Consider the following 12,764-nt stretch of genomic DNA (forward strand, 5'->3'; position numbering starts at 1 on the left):
CATTCAAAAACCAGTTGGAGAACACTTCAATCTCTCCGGTCAGTCGATTACAGACCTGAGGGTGGCTATCCTTCAACAAAAAAACTTCGAAAACAGACTCCAACGAGAGACTGCTGAATTGGAATTAATTTGCAAACTGGATATAATTAACTTAGGCTTGAATAGAGACTGGGAATGGATGAGTCATTACACAAAGTAAAACTATTTCCCCATGGTATTTCTCCCCTCCACCCCACCCCCCACTGTTCCTCAGATGTTCTTGTTAACTGCTGGAATTAGCCTACCTTGCTTGTCCCCATGAAAGGTTTTCCTCCTTTCCCCCCCCCGCTGCTGGTGATGGCTCATCTTAAGTGATCACTCTCCTTACAGTGTGTATGATAAAACCCATTGTTTTATGTTCTCTGTGTGTGTATATAAATCTCCCCACTGTATTTTCCACCAAATGCATCTGATGAAGTGAGTTGTAGCTCACGAAAGCTTATGCTCAAATAAATTTGTTAGTCTCTAAGGTGCCACAAGTACTCCTTTTCTTTTTGTGAATACAGACTAACACGGCTGCTACTCTGAAACCTGTGTTTACTCTGCCCCTTTTTAAAGGGCCCAGAGCTTATAGACAGCTGAGTTCACTCTGGCCCTTGCCTAACAGGCCCAGAGCCTGCAGACTATCATGTCTGCTCTGGCCGCTGCCAAAAGGGCCCAGACACCACAGACTAAGGTGTTTGCCTGGCCCTGGCTTAAAGGGCCCAGGGGCTATAGATGGTTGGCTGTTCAGCCCCAGCCTAAGGGCCAGAGCCTACTGGCCCTGGGAGACCCTGCTTTTGCCTTAGGGCTGGAACCAATTGACTATCTGGGGGATCAGCCCTGTTAGACCAGTTGAGACACTAATGCCTAATGCTAATTTCCCTGATATTCAGCAGCGGTCCTTATGGTGTAGTGAGGCCATGTGGCCTCCCTCCAACCCAGAGGGGGAGGGATAACTGCCACTCCACTACAGCCTCTTATACCTTGGAAATGCTACATGTAAGGGAGCTGGACCGGAAGGCTAAATGTAAAAGATAAAACAGGGTCACAAGAAAATTTTTCATCTCTTTGCTGTTTGGATTCTTGCAAGGGCTGGAGCTAAGAAACAAAAAAGCAGAGAAACCTAAGGTCAACCTGTGCTAAGCCCTGAAAAGACATCCAATGATGACAGATTATTACATCTCTGTCACTTTTTAGTACCACAGACTGAACTCATTTGTGCATATATGTTGCCTTCTTTAATCTTTAAATAAGTCTTATTTCTTTTTTTAATAAACCTTTAGTTAATTTATTACAGGATTGGCTACAGGTATTGTCTTTGGTGCGAGATCTAAGGTACAAATTGATCTGGGATAAATGACTGGTCTCTTGCGACTGGGAGCAACATGAATATTGTGTGATTTTTGGTGTAAGTGACCATTTATCACTAAGTCCAGCTTGCCTGGATGGCAAGATAGACTTGACAGCCTAAGGGGACTGTATGACTCCATGGTAAGACTGTTATAGCGATCCAGAAGTTCACATTTAGTACTGGCTTGCTAAAATCTAATTATAGAACATATCACCAGTTTAAGGTGTCTGCCCTGCTTTTTGACACTTTGCCCTGAGGTAGGCACTCATGGTCATGAGCCCCTCCAGACAGCATGACAATGGTGACTCCACAACCCACTCCCATTTTTCTTATGTACCCCTTAATTTGAGTTGCAACTTCAGCATACTTCATATCTCCTTTTTTCTGAATTCCCTCAAACTTCCTTCAGGGATCACTTTAAATTTTTGCAGTAATTCTTTTTTAGATAGCCCTCAATCTTTGTAGTTCTCTCTGTTCATATGGATGAAAGTCATTAAGGCCTTCCCTGGCAGAAGTGGAGCCAGACACCATACCATGTCTTCTTGGCCCATCTTATTCAGTTCATATCCCATTTCAAAAGCATTTAGAAGTACGTTCATGTCATCCCCTTCCCTAAAGCAAGGAAACAATTTGGAGTCTATGTGGCTCCCTTAGACTAGGCATATGAGGTCTGGCTCCACCTACCAGATCAGTTTTCCTGGCACAATCTCTCCATCTCGAACTGATGTTGATGCTCCTTCTCTCTCTCTCATCTCGCTGCTTGACTGGGGGCAAGCACCTCTGGCTGCTGTTTCTCCAGGGGCTACAACAGTGTACACCAGTTACCAACCAGCTTTCACAAAGCAAAGTACATTTATTCTTAGGGCAAAGCATCACAGAGAAAACATAAAAACCACAAGTCTTACATTTTTAGTAATAAACATAGCAGAAGTTGCCTTTCAGTCTTATGGGCCCTACTAGGCCAAAGTGATTCCATCCTTTTAGCAGGATTGGGCCCTCCCATTGGACAGAATGTCCTGTCCATTTGCTCACTCAAAATGAAGATCCTGAGTCCTTTATATATCCTAAATTCTTTGTCTCTTCATCTTTGGAATATCCATTCTGAATCAGTATGTGCAAACCACCCCTGGTGGTGCTGCTTCTCCAGAGCTGGTTACAATCTTGCGGTAATCACCCCTTATTGTTTTTAGTTCTGTAAGAGCTGTAGTAACTCTTCTCCATAGCAGTAGCAGACTCACACAGCTATGATGTAGCTGTGGTAGTGCATAGAATGGACTTCCATCTTGAATGGTCCCTGCAAGTCTTCTTCCTTCCTTCTTCAAGAGTCAATATGGGAGGTTTTAGGCTTCTTAAATCCCGCAAAATTGAATCTTCAACCTCTTTCATGATTGGCCTCATGTCCTACTTCCTTCAATGGCAGCTTTGTAAACCTTCTATAACTGTACCTTCTTGTACACATTGGACATGACCCCATATTTGCAGTTGTCTTGTTCTTAACTGGTGCAAAACTGCAGCTTGCCAGGATCAGCTAATTTATTTGTGACAAAATCAACTAATGGATGTTAAGAACATACCATAACTTTTGTTGAAAAAAAAAACTGTTTGGTTTCTTCTGCTCAGCTGTTTTTAATAAGCATTTTTCTGCTCCATATAATAGACATGTCATCACTACTGCATTGAACACTCGTCTTATTTTTCGCACAGACATCCTGTCACCAAAACAGAGGGCACTGAAGATGCTGAAATCCAGCATGTAACTTCGTTGGATATAAAACTCTTTACTATCAACTACCAATCTTCAGGGATCTTACTTCTCCCCCATTCAGAAGGAGACTGTCCCCCTCCCAGGTGCTTGGAAAGTCATCACTACTGACAGATAGTGTCTAAGCACCATGGAACTGGGTTACATGTTCCAGTTCTTTTCTATTCCTTTCCCCTTCCACATCCCTCTTCAGCGACCTGCTCATGTGTCACTTCTTTAAGAAATCCAATCACTTCTTCATATAGGAGCCAGTATCATTCCATAAAGTTTCATAATCTTATGTCCCTGGATTTTTGTGTTCTCTTTTTAAAAGATCAGCAACCACAGCACTTGGCTCTATTTTGCCTTGGTGAGGGCCACATTAAATAATGGGTTTGAGGATCACTGCTCAGGACAGACCCCCTTGCAAGTTAGACAGTGCTTAAATCCAGGAGACTTGAAAAAATACAATCTCTGTTCCAAAAAGCTTGAGTATAAGATAAAAGACTTAGTTACACAGGTAACTATACACTAGCACTATAACAACTATTTACAAGAAAAAAAAATTTTCTTCAGAGGAAAAAAGGGGAACCAGAGCAACGGCCCATGGAGAGTTCCAACAGTGCAGTGAGAAGGAATTGAGGGGGTGCTCGGATGGCTTTGCCTGTTATTCCTTGACCTGGACGTGCAAGGAAATGCATAGTGCATGTGCCACCCCGATGGGTAAGGAAAACTCTCTTCGTAAATCCACACCTGAAGTGGAATACATATGTAAAATCATCTGAAAAGGAACAGACATGTGCAATCACTTAAAGAAGATCCCCACTTACCAGACCATTTTAGTTTACAAGAAATACTGAATGCTATGAAATATACAAGGCCTTAAAGGCTCTTTGTCAGGTAATGTCTTATTGAATTTTTACAAAAAGAATATTATTTAACTTATGAGGCTCTTCCCTTCTGGTATAATAATTCATTTTTCAATGGTTTGGCCACATGCAGTATTGTAATAATGAATTATTTATTTAACCGCAGAATAAGTAATTCCCTAGTGTTCATCCTGCCCTCAGATAAAATGATGCATGTCATAGTGTCTTTTGTAAGTTCTGCCACGTTGCATGAACAAGTTATGCAGGGATGCACACCAAAGAGTCCATTTGTCTTACAGATCAAACATAACCCTACAGACCAGTTATCATAGAAATCCAATTAAAAGAGTTATTTTATGCATATACATTTCTATAACATTAGACCACAAAACCTATTTTCCCATGATCCTTACTGCCAACTGCTGGGTGTTAATTTATGAAGTTCTGAGCTCTTTGTATTGTTTGGTTTAGATCTTATTATTGTATTCTATATTTGTCATGAACTATAAATCTTACCTATGTGTGCTATCCCCAAAATCAAAATCAAAATAATTTTCCATGTTAAGAAAGGACTGGAAATTATAATTTTCTTTTAGTTATAGATAAAATACAAAATGGTAATTATGTTGTTAACAATTAACACAAAGAATAGCGAGAGAAAGGAATTAGCAAGAATGAAGGTATTGGTAAGGAAATATTTTAAATAAATACACAGCTTACCTAGATACAACAATGCCATTCATTTGAAGGAATTTAAATAGCTCTTGTGCCTTGTCCCGGTCCCGAGACTTCTCCTTGGCTGTCAAGGTGTCATAAGGTACCAGTAAAGGATGACTGCCTCCTCCTTTGGAAAGTTGAGAGAACTGTAAATTTTTCTATTGTAATGTTATTTTTCAAATATAAAGGGAACTACATAATTTGCATTGTCGTATGCTGTCTTCTGTTCTTTCAGACTCTTCCCCTTCCCTCATTTCATTTCTGGTTCACCAGATTCTATTCTTACCTTTGCTCTCCAATTCGATTTTCTTCTTTCTGGCCCAAATGTTATGATAGTTTTCTGCTACTACCTCAACCATTCCCTACATCGCCACAAAGAAAAGGCAATCCAAAATTAAAAGGTGATAGAATAAAAATTTAGCTAACACTATTCCACATAAATATACTTTAAAATTGAGTTGAAATACAGAAACATTGTAGACAAGATATCAACTATTTTTTCTCATTAATTAATTAATTTAGTGTATATACAAAGCATTAGCCTCAATAGAAACATTATCTGGGTCTGACTCAGAACAACAACAATAATTGAAGGGCAAGTTCAGATCCAGAGATGTTTTCTAGCATGAATCAGTGAATGCTTAAAATCATTATGTTTACCAATAATAAATAATAATAATAATAATGTTATTATTATTATTATTACGTGTATTATCGTAATACCAAGAAACCCTGGTCATGGAAAAGCACTCCTTTGTTTTAGGTGCTGTGCAAACACAGAAAAAATACAATCTCTGTTCCAAAAAGCTTGAGTATAAGATAAAAGACAACAGGTGCAAATGGACAGATGGGGGAGTACAAGGAAACAATAAAACAATATTGGTCAGCATGACAGACAATGGTTTCAGCACATCAGCAGCCTAAATGTTGTAAAGTTATTGTAAGCATCATGGCAAATGAGAGTTTTAAGGGGCAATTCAAAGGAGGATAATGAGGTAGCTTTCTAGATGTTTATAGAGAGCTCATCCTAAGCATGTGGGGCAGCATGGGAGAAAACACAAAAGTAATTGTTTGAAAATTTAACAAATGGATTATAGAGGTTGGCCTCACTGGCCAGTCAGAGGTGAGAGTTGACATCTTGATAGCGAATGAGAGGTGATACGTAGGATGGGGATAGACTGTGAAGACAAGAAGCTTATGTTTGATGCAAAAGAGAAAGGGGAGCTAGCAGATGGTGCAAAGAGAGGGATGACATGATCAAAGCAATGAGCTAAGAAAATTATCTTTGTAGCAGCGTTCTCAGTGGATAGATTGGCATAACATTGCATTGTCAAGACCACAGAAAACAATGTTCCAGTAAGCAAGACATGCGATGATGAGAATCCCGACAACAATTACAGCTGCGTGAATGGATAGGAAAGACCGTATCTTAGAGGTGTCACGAAGAAAGAATCAGCAAGCTGTAGACACAACCTGGATGTGGGGACCTTTGAAGATGTCAAATTTAAAGACAATACCCAGGTTACAGGCCTGAGTGATAGGCAAGATGGTGGTGCTATTCATAGTGACTGAGAAAGAAGAGGGTTTTGGGGGAAAGATTAAAAGATCTGTCTTAGCCATATTGAGCTTGAGCTGATGGCTCGACAGCCACAAGGAGATGTTGGCTGAGATTTTAGCTTGGGCAGATGGAGACACACCTAGATTAAAGATGTAGATCTGTGAGTATTCAGCACAGAGATAGTAGTTGAATTTGTGTCCGTGAATAAGATTACCCAGAGATAAGGTGTAGAGAGAGAAGAGAAAGGGACAAAGGACAGAATCCTATAATACCCATCGAAAAGTTGGACAAGGAATGAGGAGGACTGCCAGAAGAACAAGCTGAAGGAGTGAGGAGGGAGTTAGGAGGAGAACCAGGAGAGGAAAGTCACAGAAGCTGTGACGATTTTGGGAATTTGTCTCCACAACTTCTTAATGTTGTTTGATATCTCTGCATGTATCTTCATCAGACTGAAAACTCCATTTTGATTATGGGAGCCAATTGCCTTGTCTGTTGTCTTTTTAGCTCCATGTTGGGACTGAAATTCAGGGCTGACAATAGAGGATTGTTAAATGGGATGATCTTCTATTCAAATATAAACACCCTAGAAAATAAGCTGGCTCCCATTCAGGAGAACTGGTTTGTCAGGGGAGAGGCAACTAGCAATGAGGTCCTGTGTGGATCTGTGATCACCTGAGGAGTCTGATTCCAGGAGTGATCTGACAAAGGTTTTAAAAAGGTTATAAAAGGCCATTTTCACCAGCTCAAGTGGAGGGAGGTTGCTATAGGAGCCTGAAGAGGCTGGAGGTAACCCTGCTTACCTGAACTCAGATGGTCCCCCATGGACTCCCAAGGGAAGGGTGAGCCAGGATGAAAGAAATGGTATTCACAGTGTTTGTTGTATTCTAAATATTCTATGCATCTCTTGTGCTGTTAAGTAAAGAGAATTGTGTGTGTGTTGTGTGTTACATCTATCATGTGTCCTGGGAGAGTTAACTTGTGACTCCAGAGCACCCACATAGGTGGAATTCTGGGAGAGCAGGAGCTGGGATTGAGGACATGGGATTCCATTAAGTTGGAAAAGCAGAGTTGTTTAGCTAGGAAGATGACAGAACCAAAAAAGAAAGAACAGATTTGTAATGGAAGATGTCAGCAGGCCATGGGATTTCTGCCAGAGATGCTCTGTTACACTGGCAGACTCTGGTTGGCAGTGGACAGGATCAAACCTGGAACCTCTGAAGCTAAATACATCAGCCTCTACTGCATGAGCTGAAAGCCACATGCCTCTGAGCTAAGACTGTATCTGACTCTTCAATCTTGAACTGTACCAGGCGCCACTAGAAGGGGACGCCAAGCAGGAATGGGTTACAGCTCCACAACATGAGAACAGGAGCACAGGAAGCAGATGTTGGGCATAAGTCAGGAATGGGTATTAGTAGGGCAGACCTGGCAATGGGAGAGCGGGGCCAAAAAGTCAAGGGTGAAGGAGAGCAAAGCATGGAGAGAATCAACCACCATATCAATGGAAGGAAGGGAGGAGAGAGCTGAGCAAATGAGAAGTCATCAATACTGATGGACTGGAGTCATGGAGCAGGGAGGGGACTGAGGGGTGATACTGAAAGAGATCAGGTGATGGTCAGAGAGGAGGAACTCATCAACAGAGAGATCAGAGAGAGATTAGTGCTTGGTGAAGATCAAGTTAAGTGTCTTTTGGTGAGTGGGAAGAGTTGAACCAGAGCTGCAGTTCAAAGAGGCGAGAGAACGTGCAGCTAAGGGGTTGGACGGGTCATCAAAATGGAAGATGAAGTCACCAAGGATGAGTGTCGGAGATTGTGAGAAGAGGAAGAGAGAGACCCAGGAGTCAAAATCAGAATGAGGAGGATGGATGGGGAAGAACTGGGTGGATGGTAGATGTCAGCAACATGGAGGGGGAAAGGAGAAGAGTGAGAAGCAATACCGTTTGAAAGAGAAGAAAGAGTGGGAAAAGGGAGGGAAAGAGGGTCAGAAGCAGCAGGACTGAGAGAGGAGAAGGCCAACACCCCACCATGGTCTGATCCAGGTTGGGGAGTCTGAGAGAAGGCACGGGCTCTATCGGAGATAAAACATTTATTTGTTTGAAATAGTTGTTTATTTTTATTCTGATTCAGAACTGCATTATTTGTTTAGTTTTGTAAAAATGACCCCTTCAATGATCTGGGTGCAAGTACTTAAAAACACATACAGTTTGGAGTAATAATGCAACCTCTATAAGGCATACCTCAATCATATCTCACTCTCTTATTAAATGCCTGGGAAAATACATGGGCTTTGGAACATGCCTGGAATATTAATTTACTCAGGCTCTTTAGAACCAAGACAAGAGATAGGTTCCTAAGACGTGGGGCAGTTACTGAAAATGCTTTGCCTGCAGTCCCCTTATGGGCTTTACATTGCAATATTTTCTAGAAGGCCAGACGATACCAGCTAGCACATGAAACACCATCAGTAGAACAAACAGTAGACGTCTCATATTGAACTCATGTTAACTGACCCTGCAAAATTGAGAACAAATGCAGTATCTACCTATTTGTACAGGAGGGTGCAACAAGTGTACTCACAGACATGTACATGTACTCATAAAACCCTACATATGTGCATAAAATGGGTAAGTGTACACACAGATACACATTTGCAATCACACACATGCAGGTTTTTGTAGGCACACCAATTACACATTCCTTTCAAGATGTGACCCTACATGTTGATAGGTCACTTCATATTTTTTTCTGCAGAATACACTGAGAATATTATACACACCTGGAGCTCCCTAGAGAGTACAACATTAGAAAGATCAAGTGGTGTTGGGCTGTATCCATTTCCCTGGAAATATAATGGAAGAGTTATTGATGTTTTTAAACTATTTACTTCATTTCTATTATCAACAAAAATAGAATTAAACTATTTAGATTTCTGAAGCCCTTTGAGTAAGAATCATGTTTGCCTTTGTGTCTTGTACAGAGATGAACATATCATGGATGTTTAACCTACAACAGAGGCTATAATACACTTATATTTATTCTTTACATGCTCATTTTGTTCATCAGGCCCCAATGCAGCAAACCAATTAAGAACATGATTACGGTTAAGCATGTGGACAGTCACTCTGAAATCAATGGTACTATTCATATGCTTAAATGATCTGCTGAATTGTGTCCATTTTTCTTTACATGCTCATACCCTTATTTACATGGCTGTTTGAAACAGTTTTCTATTTATGTGATGTTATCTAGTGCTGGTAATGTATATTGTCTATTTTCAAAAATGCAATTAAAGGTGATAATATGGATTATGTAAAATGTAAACAGACTTTTTCAGAGAGAACTTGTTCTTCTTGTAATAGTTCTAACAGGACATTTAAAATATATATGCACATTACATGATAAGGCTATCAGAGGGTGATTAGCTGCAACAAACAGATAACCTGCCTATCTCCTTGGGCCTTGTCTTGTCCCACTGACCAGTCAATGAAAAAATTTCCACTGGCTTCAATGATACAGATGCAGGATCCTTATGAATTTGCCTCTGTAAGCTTCTGAGCATGTTCAATTGTATGTGTGACACTGCCACTCTGTGACACACACCACACAGTATGAGTATGTACCCAGGCAGAGGCGAAGAAAATATATTCAAGGCTTCTCACTAATCCAGGTCACCATTGAGCTAGAGATTCACATCAGCAAGTGAAATAAGCTTTTGGAGATTAATTTCTTAGATTCTTTATTTGAGAAATGTACACCAAATTTGATGGCAGCCAATTCTACTGTATACAGACAGGCATCTATCAGTTCTATAAAGAAGTATATAACAAAATACAATAAAAACCATATTTAAGGAAAAAGTGAGATGCACCGATTGGGAATCTGGGAATGGGAGGGCACAAGTCTACCCACAGCTAAAGGTCCCTCCCCACAGATACCAAGTAATTTTGGGGGACAACTGACATAAAACAGGGAAGGGAGTGAAAGTCACAGGGCAAAAGCAGGGAGCCAGAGGGGGACACTGAGCAGAGAACCCCAAACAGCACCCACTTCTCCTTGAAAGCATCCAGAGAGCCAGTGGGTGTGGCTCAGAGGAACTCTGCCCGGATATGTGAGTGAAGGGAGGAGTGCAAATAGGATCCAGAGTCACAAAGCACCTCCCCATCCAGCATCCTCCTCCTGGTATGGTGGACAGCCACCTTGACCAGTGCCAGGAGGAGGCTGACGAGGAGGTCTCATGACTTCATGGAGCTATGGATGAGATGTGCAAAATATCAGGAGGTGAGGGGAGAAGTGCAGCCAGAACCTGAGGAGAAGGTTCTGGAGGAGCCAGAAAAGGGGCTGAAACCTGGCGCAATCGATGTAAATGTGTGCCAGGGTGTCCCTCACACTGAAAAAGGGGCAAGAGTTGGGGGCGGGGGTGCTCCGTGAAGGAGCTGCCAACTGATATCCTGGCAGGCCACAGGATCAGGGTGGAATACAGACTGGCCAACTGGGACTCTCACCCTCCACAGATGGAAAAAGTGGGATGCAACTGCTAAAACAAGATAGCACAAAGATCTACAAAATAAAGGGATTAGACTTCAATATTCATATATTTAACATGGTCATGGGCCCATTTCCAGTTCCCTACCACAAAGTACTGGAGGCCCTTTTGCTTAAACAAGAGAAAAAAAAACCCTCTCAGAGATATTTCAATCATTAGGTTTCACTAATATTAAACAAAAGCTTTCAAATACCCCACCTAGTGCCTCTAGGCTGAATATAAAAAAGGCTTGATTCCCAAGTCTCTCCAACTAGATTCAAGAGGAAATGGAGGGAGCTTGTTTCTGAGGGCATTCTTTCTTCAGAGACTGCCTTCTCTTTATAGGTTTATCTTTCATTTAGCAGTGCCCCACACCTGCCTTTTTTATAGGGAATCAGCTTCCAAAGGGATTCAGGTGCTGTCTTTCAAGTTTTCTGAGCCATGCAAGGAACTTCCCTTGATCCTACCTTCACCTACAACTCTGTTGTCCCAGTGATTAGGTTGATGCCACCTCAATTTATTAGGGAATCTGGGATAGAATGCTTCAGAGCCATAAGGACCCTCCTTATGCCTGTCACGCTTATCTTTTTCATTTGGTCAGCCCTTTCAACACATTTTAGTTATAATTGTTATTTCAAATTATAAGACATCTATCACTATGGTATGTGACTGCAAATAATATCTACAGTAGTTGTTTTAATGTGTAACTAATTAGGTTTCAGCAAACAGAACCATACTAGTCACTTCTAATCCTACTTCCTTATCACCTACTACAAGCCTCCATATATGAAAGCTCCATTCCCTTGTAATAACAGTTTTATCCCAGCTTCCCCAGTCTTGTAAAAATAACTTTATTTCCAAGAACACCCCACCAAGACATGATATAAAATTTATCAAGACACTGTTTCATGAGATACTATGTGTTTTTACAGCATCGGGTCTCTGATCTCACCTGGGGCCTCTAGGAGCTGCTACAATACCAAAAATGACAGTAATACTAATAAGTGTGGCAGTTTCTTTTTAAATGATACAATATTAGGGGCAATTCTCTGTAAACAAGTGAATTGATCAATTTCTGTGGTTTTAAGCAGTTTTGCCTTACTTGGCTAGACTGTGATATGCTGCGGAGCTTTTCATTTTCACGCTGCTGTACCATTGCTTCTCCTTCCTTGGTCCTTTCTAGACTCCATCCCATGGCTAACATGGTTTTAAGCGATTCTCTGGCAGGCCAACGATAAATTTCTTTTTCCTTTAAAGAAAAACAAATGAGTGGATAATTATATAGTGTTTCACAAGCAATTAGCAAAAGCCTATGGAGAAATATTCTGCCCTCAATTACACCGGGGAAAGCCCAATTAAAATCAATATATGTTTTATAGGTATAATGAGGATAGGATTTGGCTCTTTGTTTCAAGTAGTTTTAGAAATAGTCATATTGCTTACTTCTTTCTCTTGGGACACTTATTACTAGGACACAGTACAATGCATTAGAAACTAAGCATAGCATACAAGTGAACATTGAAGCAACAGACCATGGTATTTACATTTTGCAGCTGCTTGCAAACTATTTACTAGTCTTTCTGACCAAATAGGAAAATGTATAGTACTGTACTTCTACCACAAAATAGTCACCAATCCAGGGTGCTATTATTGCAGTGAAATCTCTACATGGTACACATTTGAGTTTGTCAGCACAAGAGTCCCTTCTTCCACCAACTTTTGATTCACAGATTGTATCAACATAAAACATAATGGTCTATTCTCCCCTTGATGCAAATACAAACACCACTAAATTTTATTGGCAGGGAATGTATCTTGCTGGTTTTATGAGAAGTAAAGGTCTTTTGTCTTAAAACGTTATGACAAAGAAAATTTGAATGTTTCATTATCCAACTCTTAGAAGTAGTTACCATACCATTAATAGCTACAGGATATGGCATGTTTATAAAGTAAACACAGTGTGTAAGAAGTGATTAAATATCCTCT

General features: G+C 40.7%; 1 protein-coding gene across 1 annotated transcript in view; it reads right to left on the reverse strand.

The window, feature by feature from the left end:
* RYR3 (ryanodine receptor 3) overlaps positions 1 to 12,764 on the reverse strand; it is a 529,369-nt gene that overhangs the window by 191,037 nt on the left and 325,568 nt on the right. Inside the window, exons 54-57 of the mRNA XM_043516837.1 lie at positions 11,881 to 12,027; positions 9,033 to 9,095; positions 4,986 to 5,061; positions 4,703 to 4,826 (exon numbers count right to left, since the gene is read on the reverse strand). Of these exons, the coding sequence (XP_043372772.1) occupies positions 4,703 to 4,826; positions 4,986 to 5,061; positions 9,033 to 9,095; positions 11,881 to 12,027 (410 nt within the window). The remainder of the gene's footprint in view (positions 1 to 4,702; positions 4,827 to 4,985; positions 5,062 to 9,032; positions 9,096 to 11,880; positions 12,028 to 12,764) is intronic.

The sequence above is a fragment of the Dermochelys coriacea genome, chromosome 6 (genome assembly GCF_009764565.3).
Source record: "Dermochelys coriacea isolate rDerCor1 chromosome 6, rDerCor1.pri.v4, whole genome shotgun sequence".
Classification (NCBI taxonomy): domain Eukaryota; kingdom Metazoa; phylum Chordata; order Testudines; family Dermochelyidae; genus Dermochelys; species Dermochelys coriacea.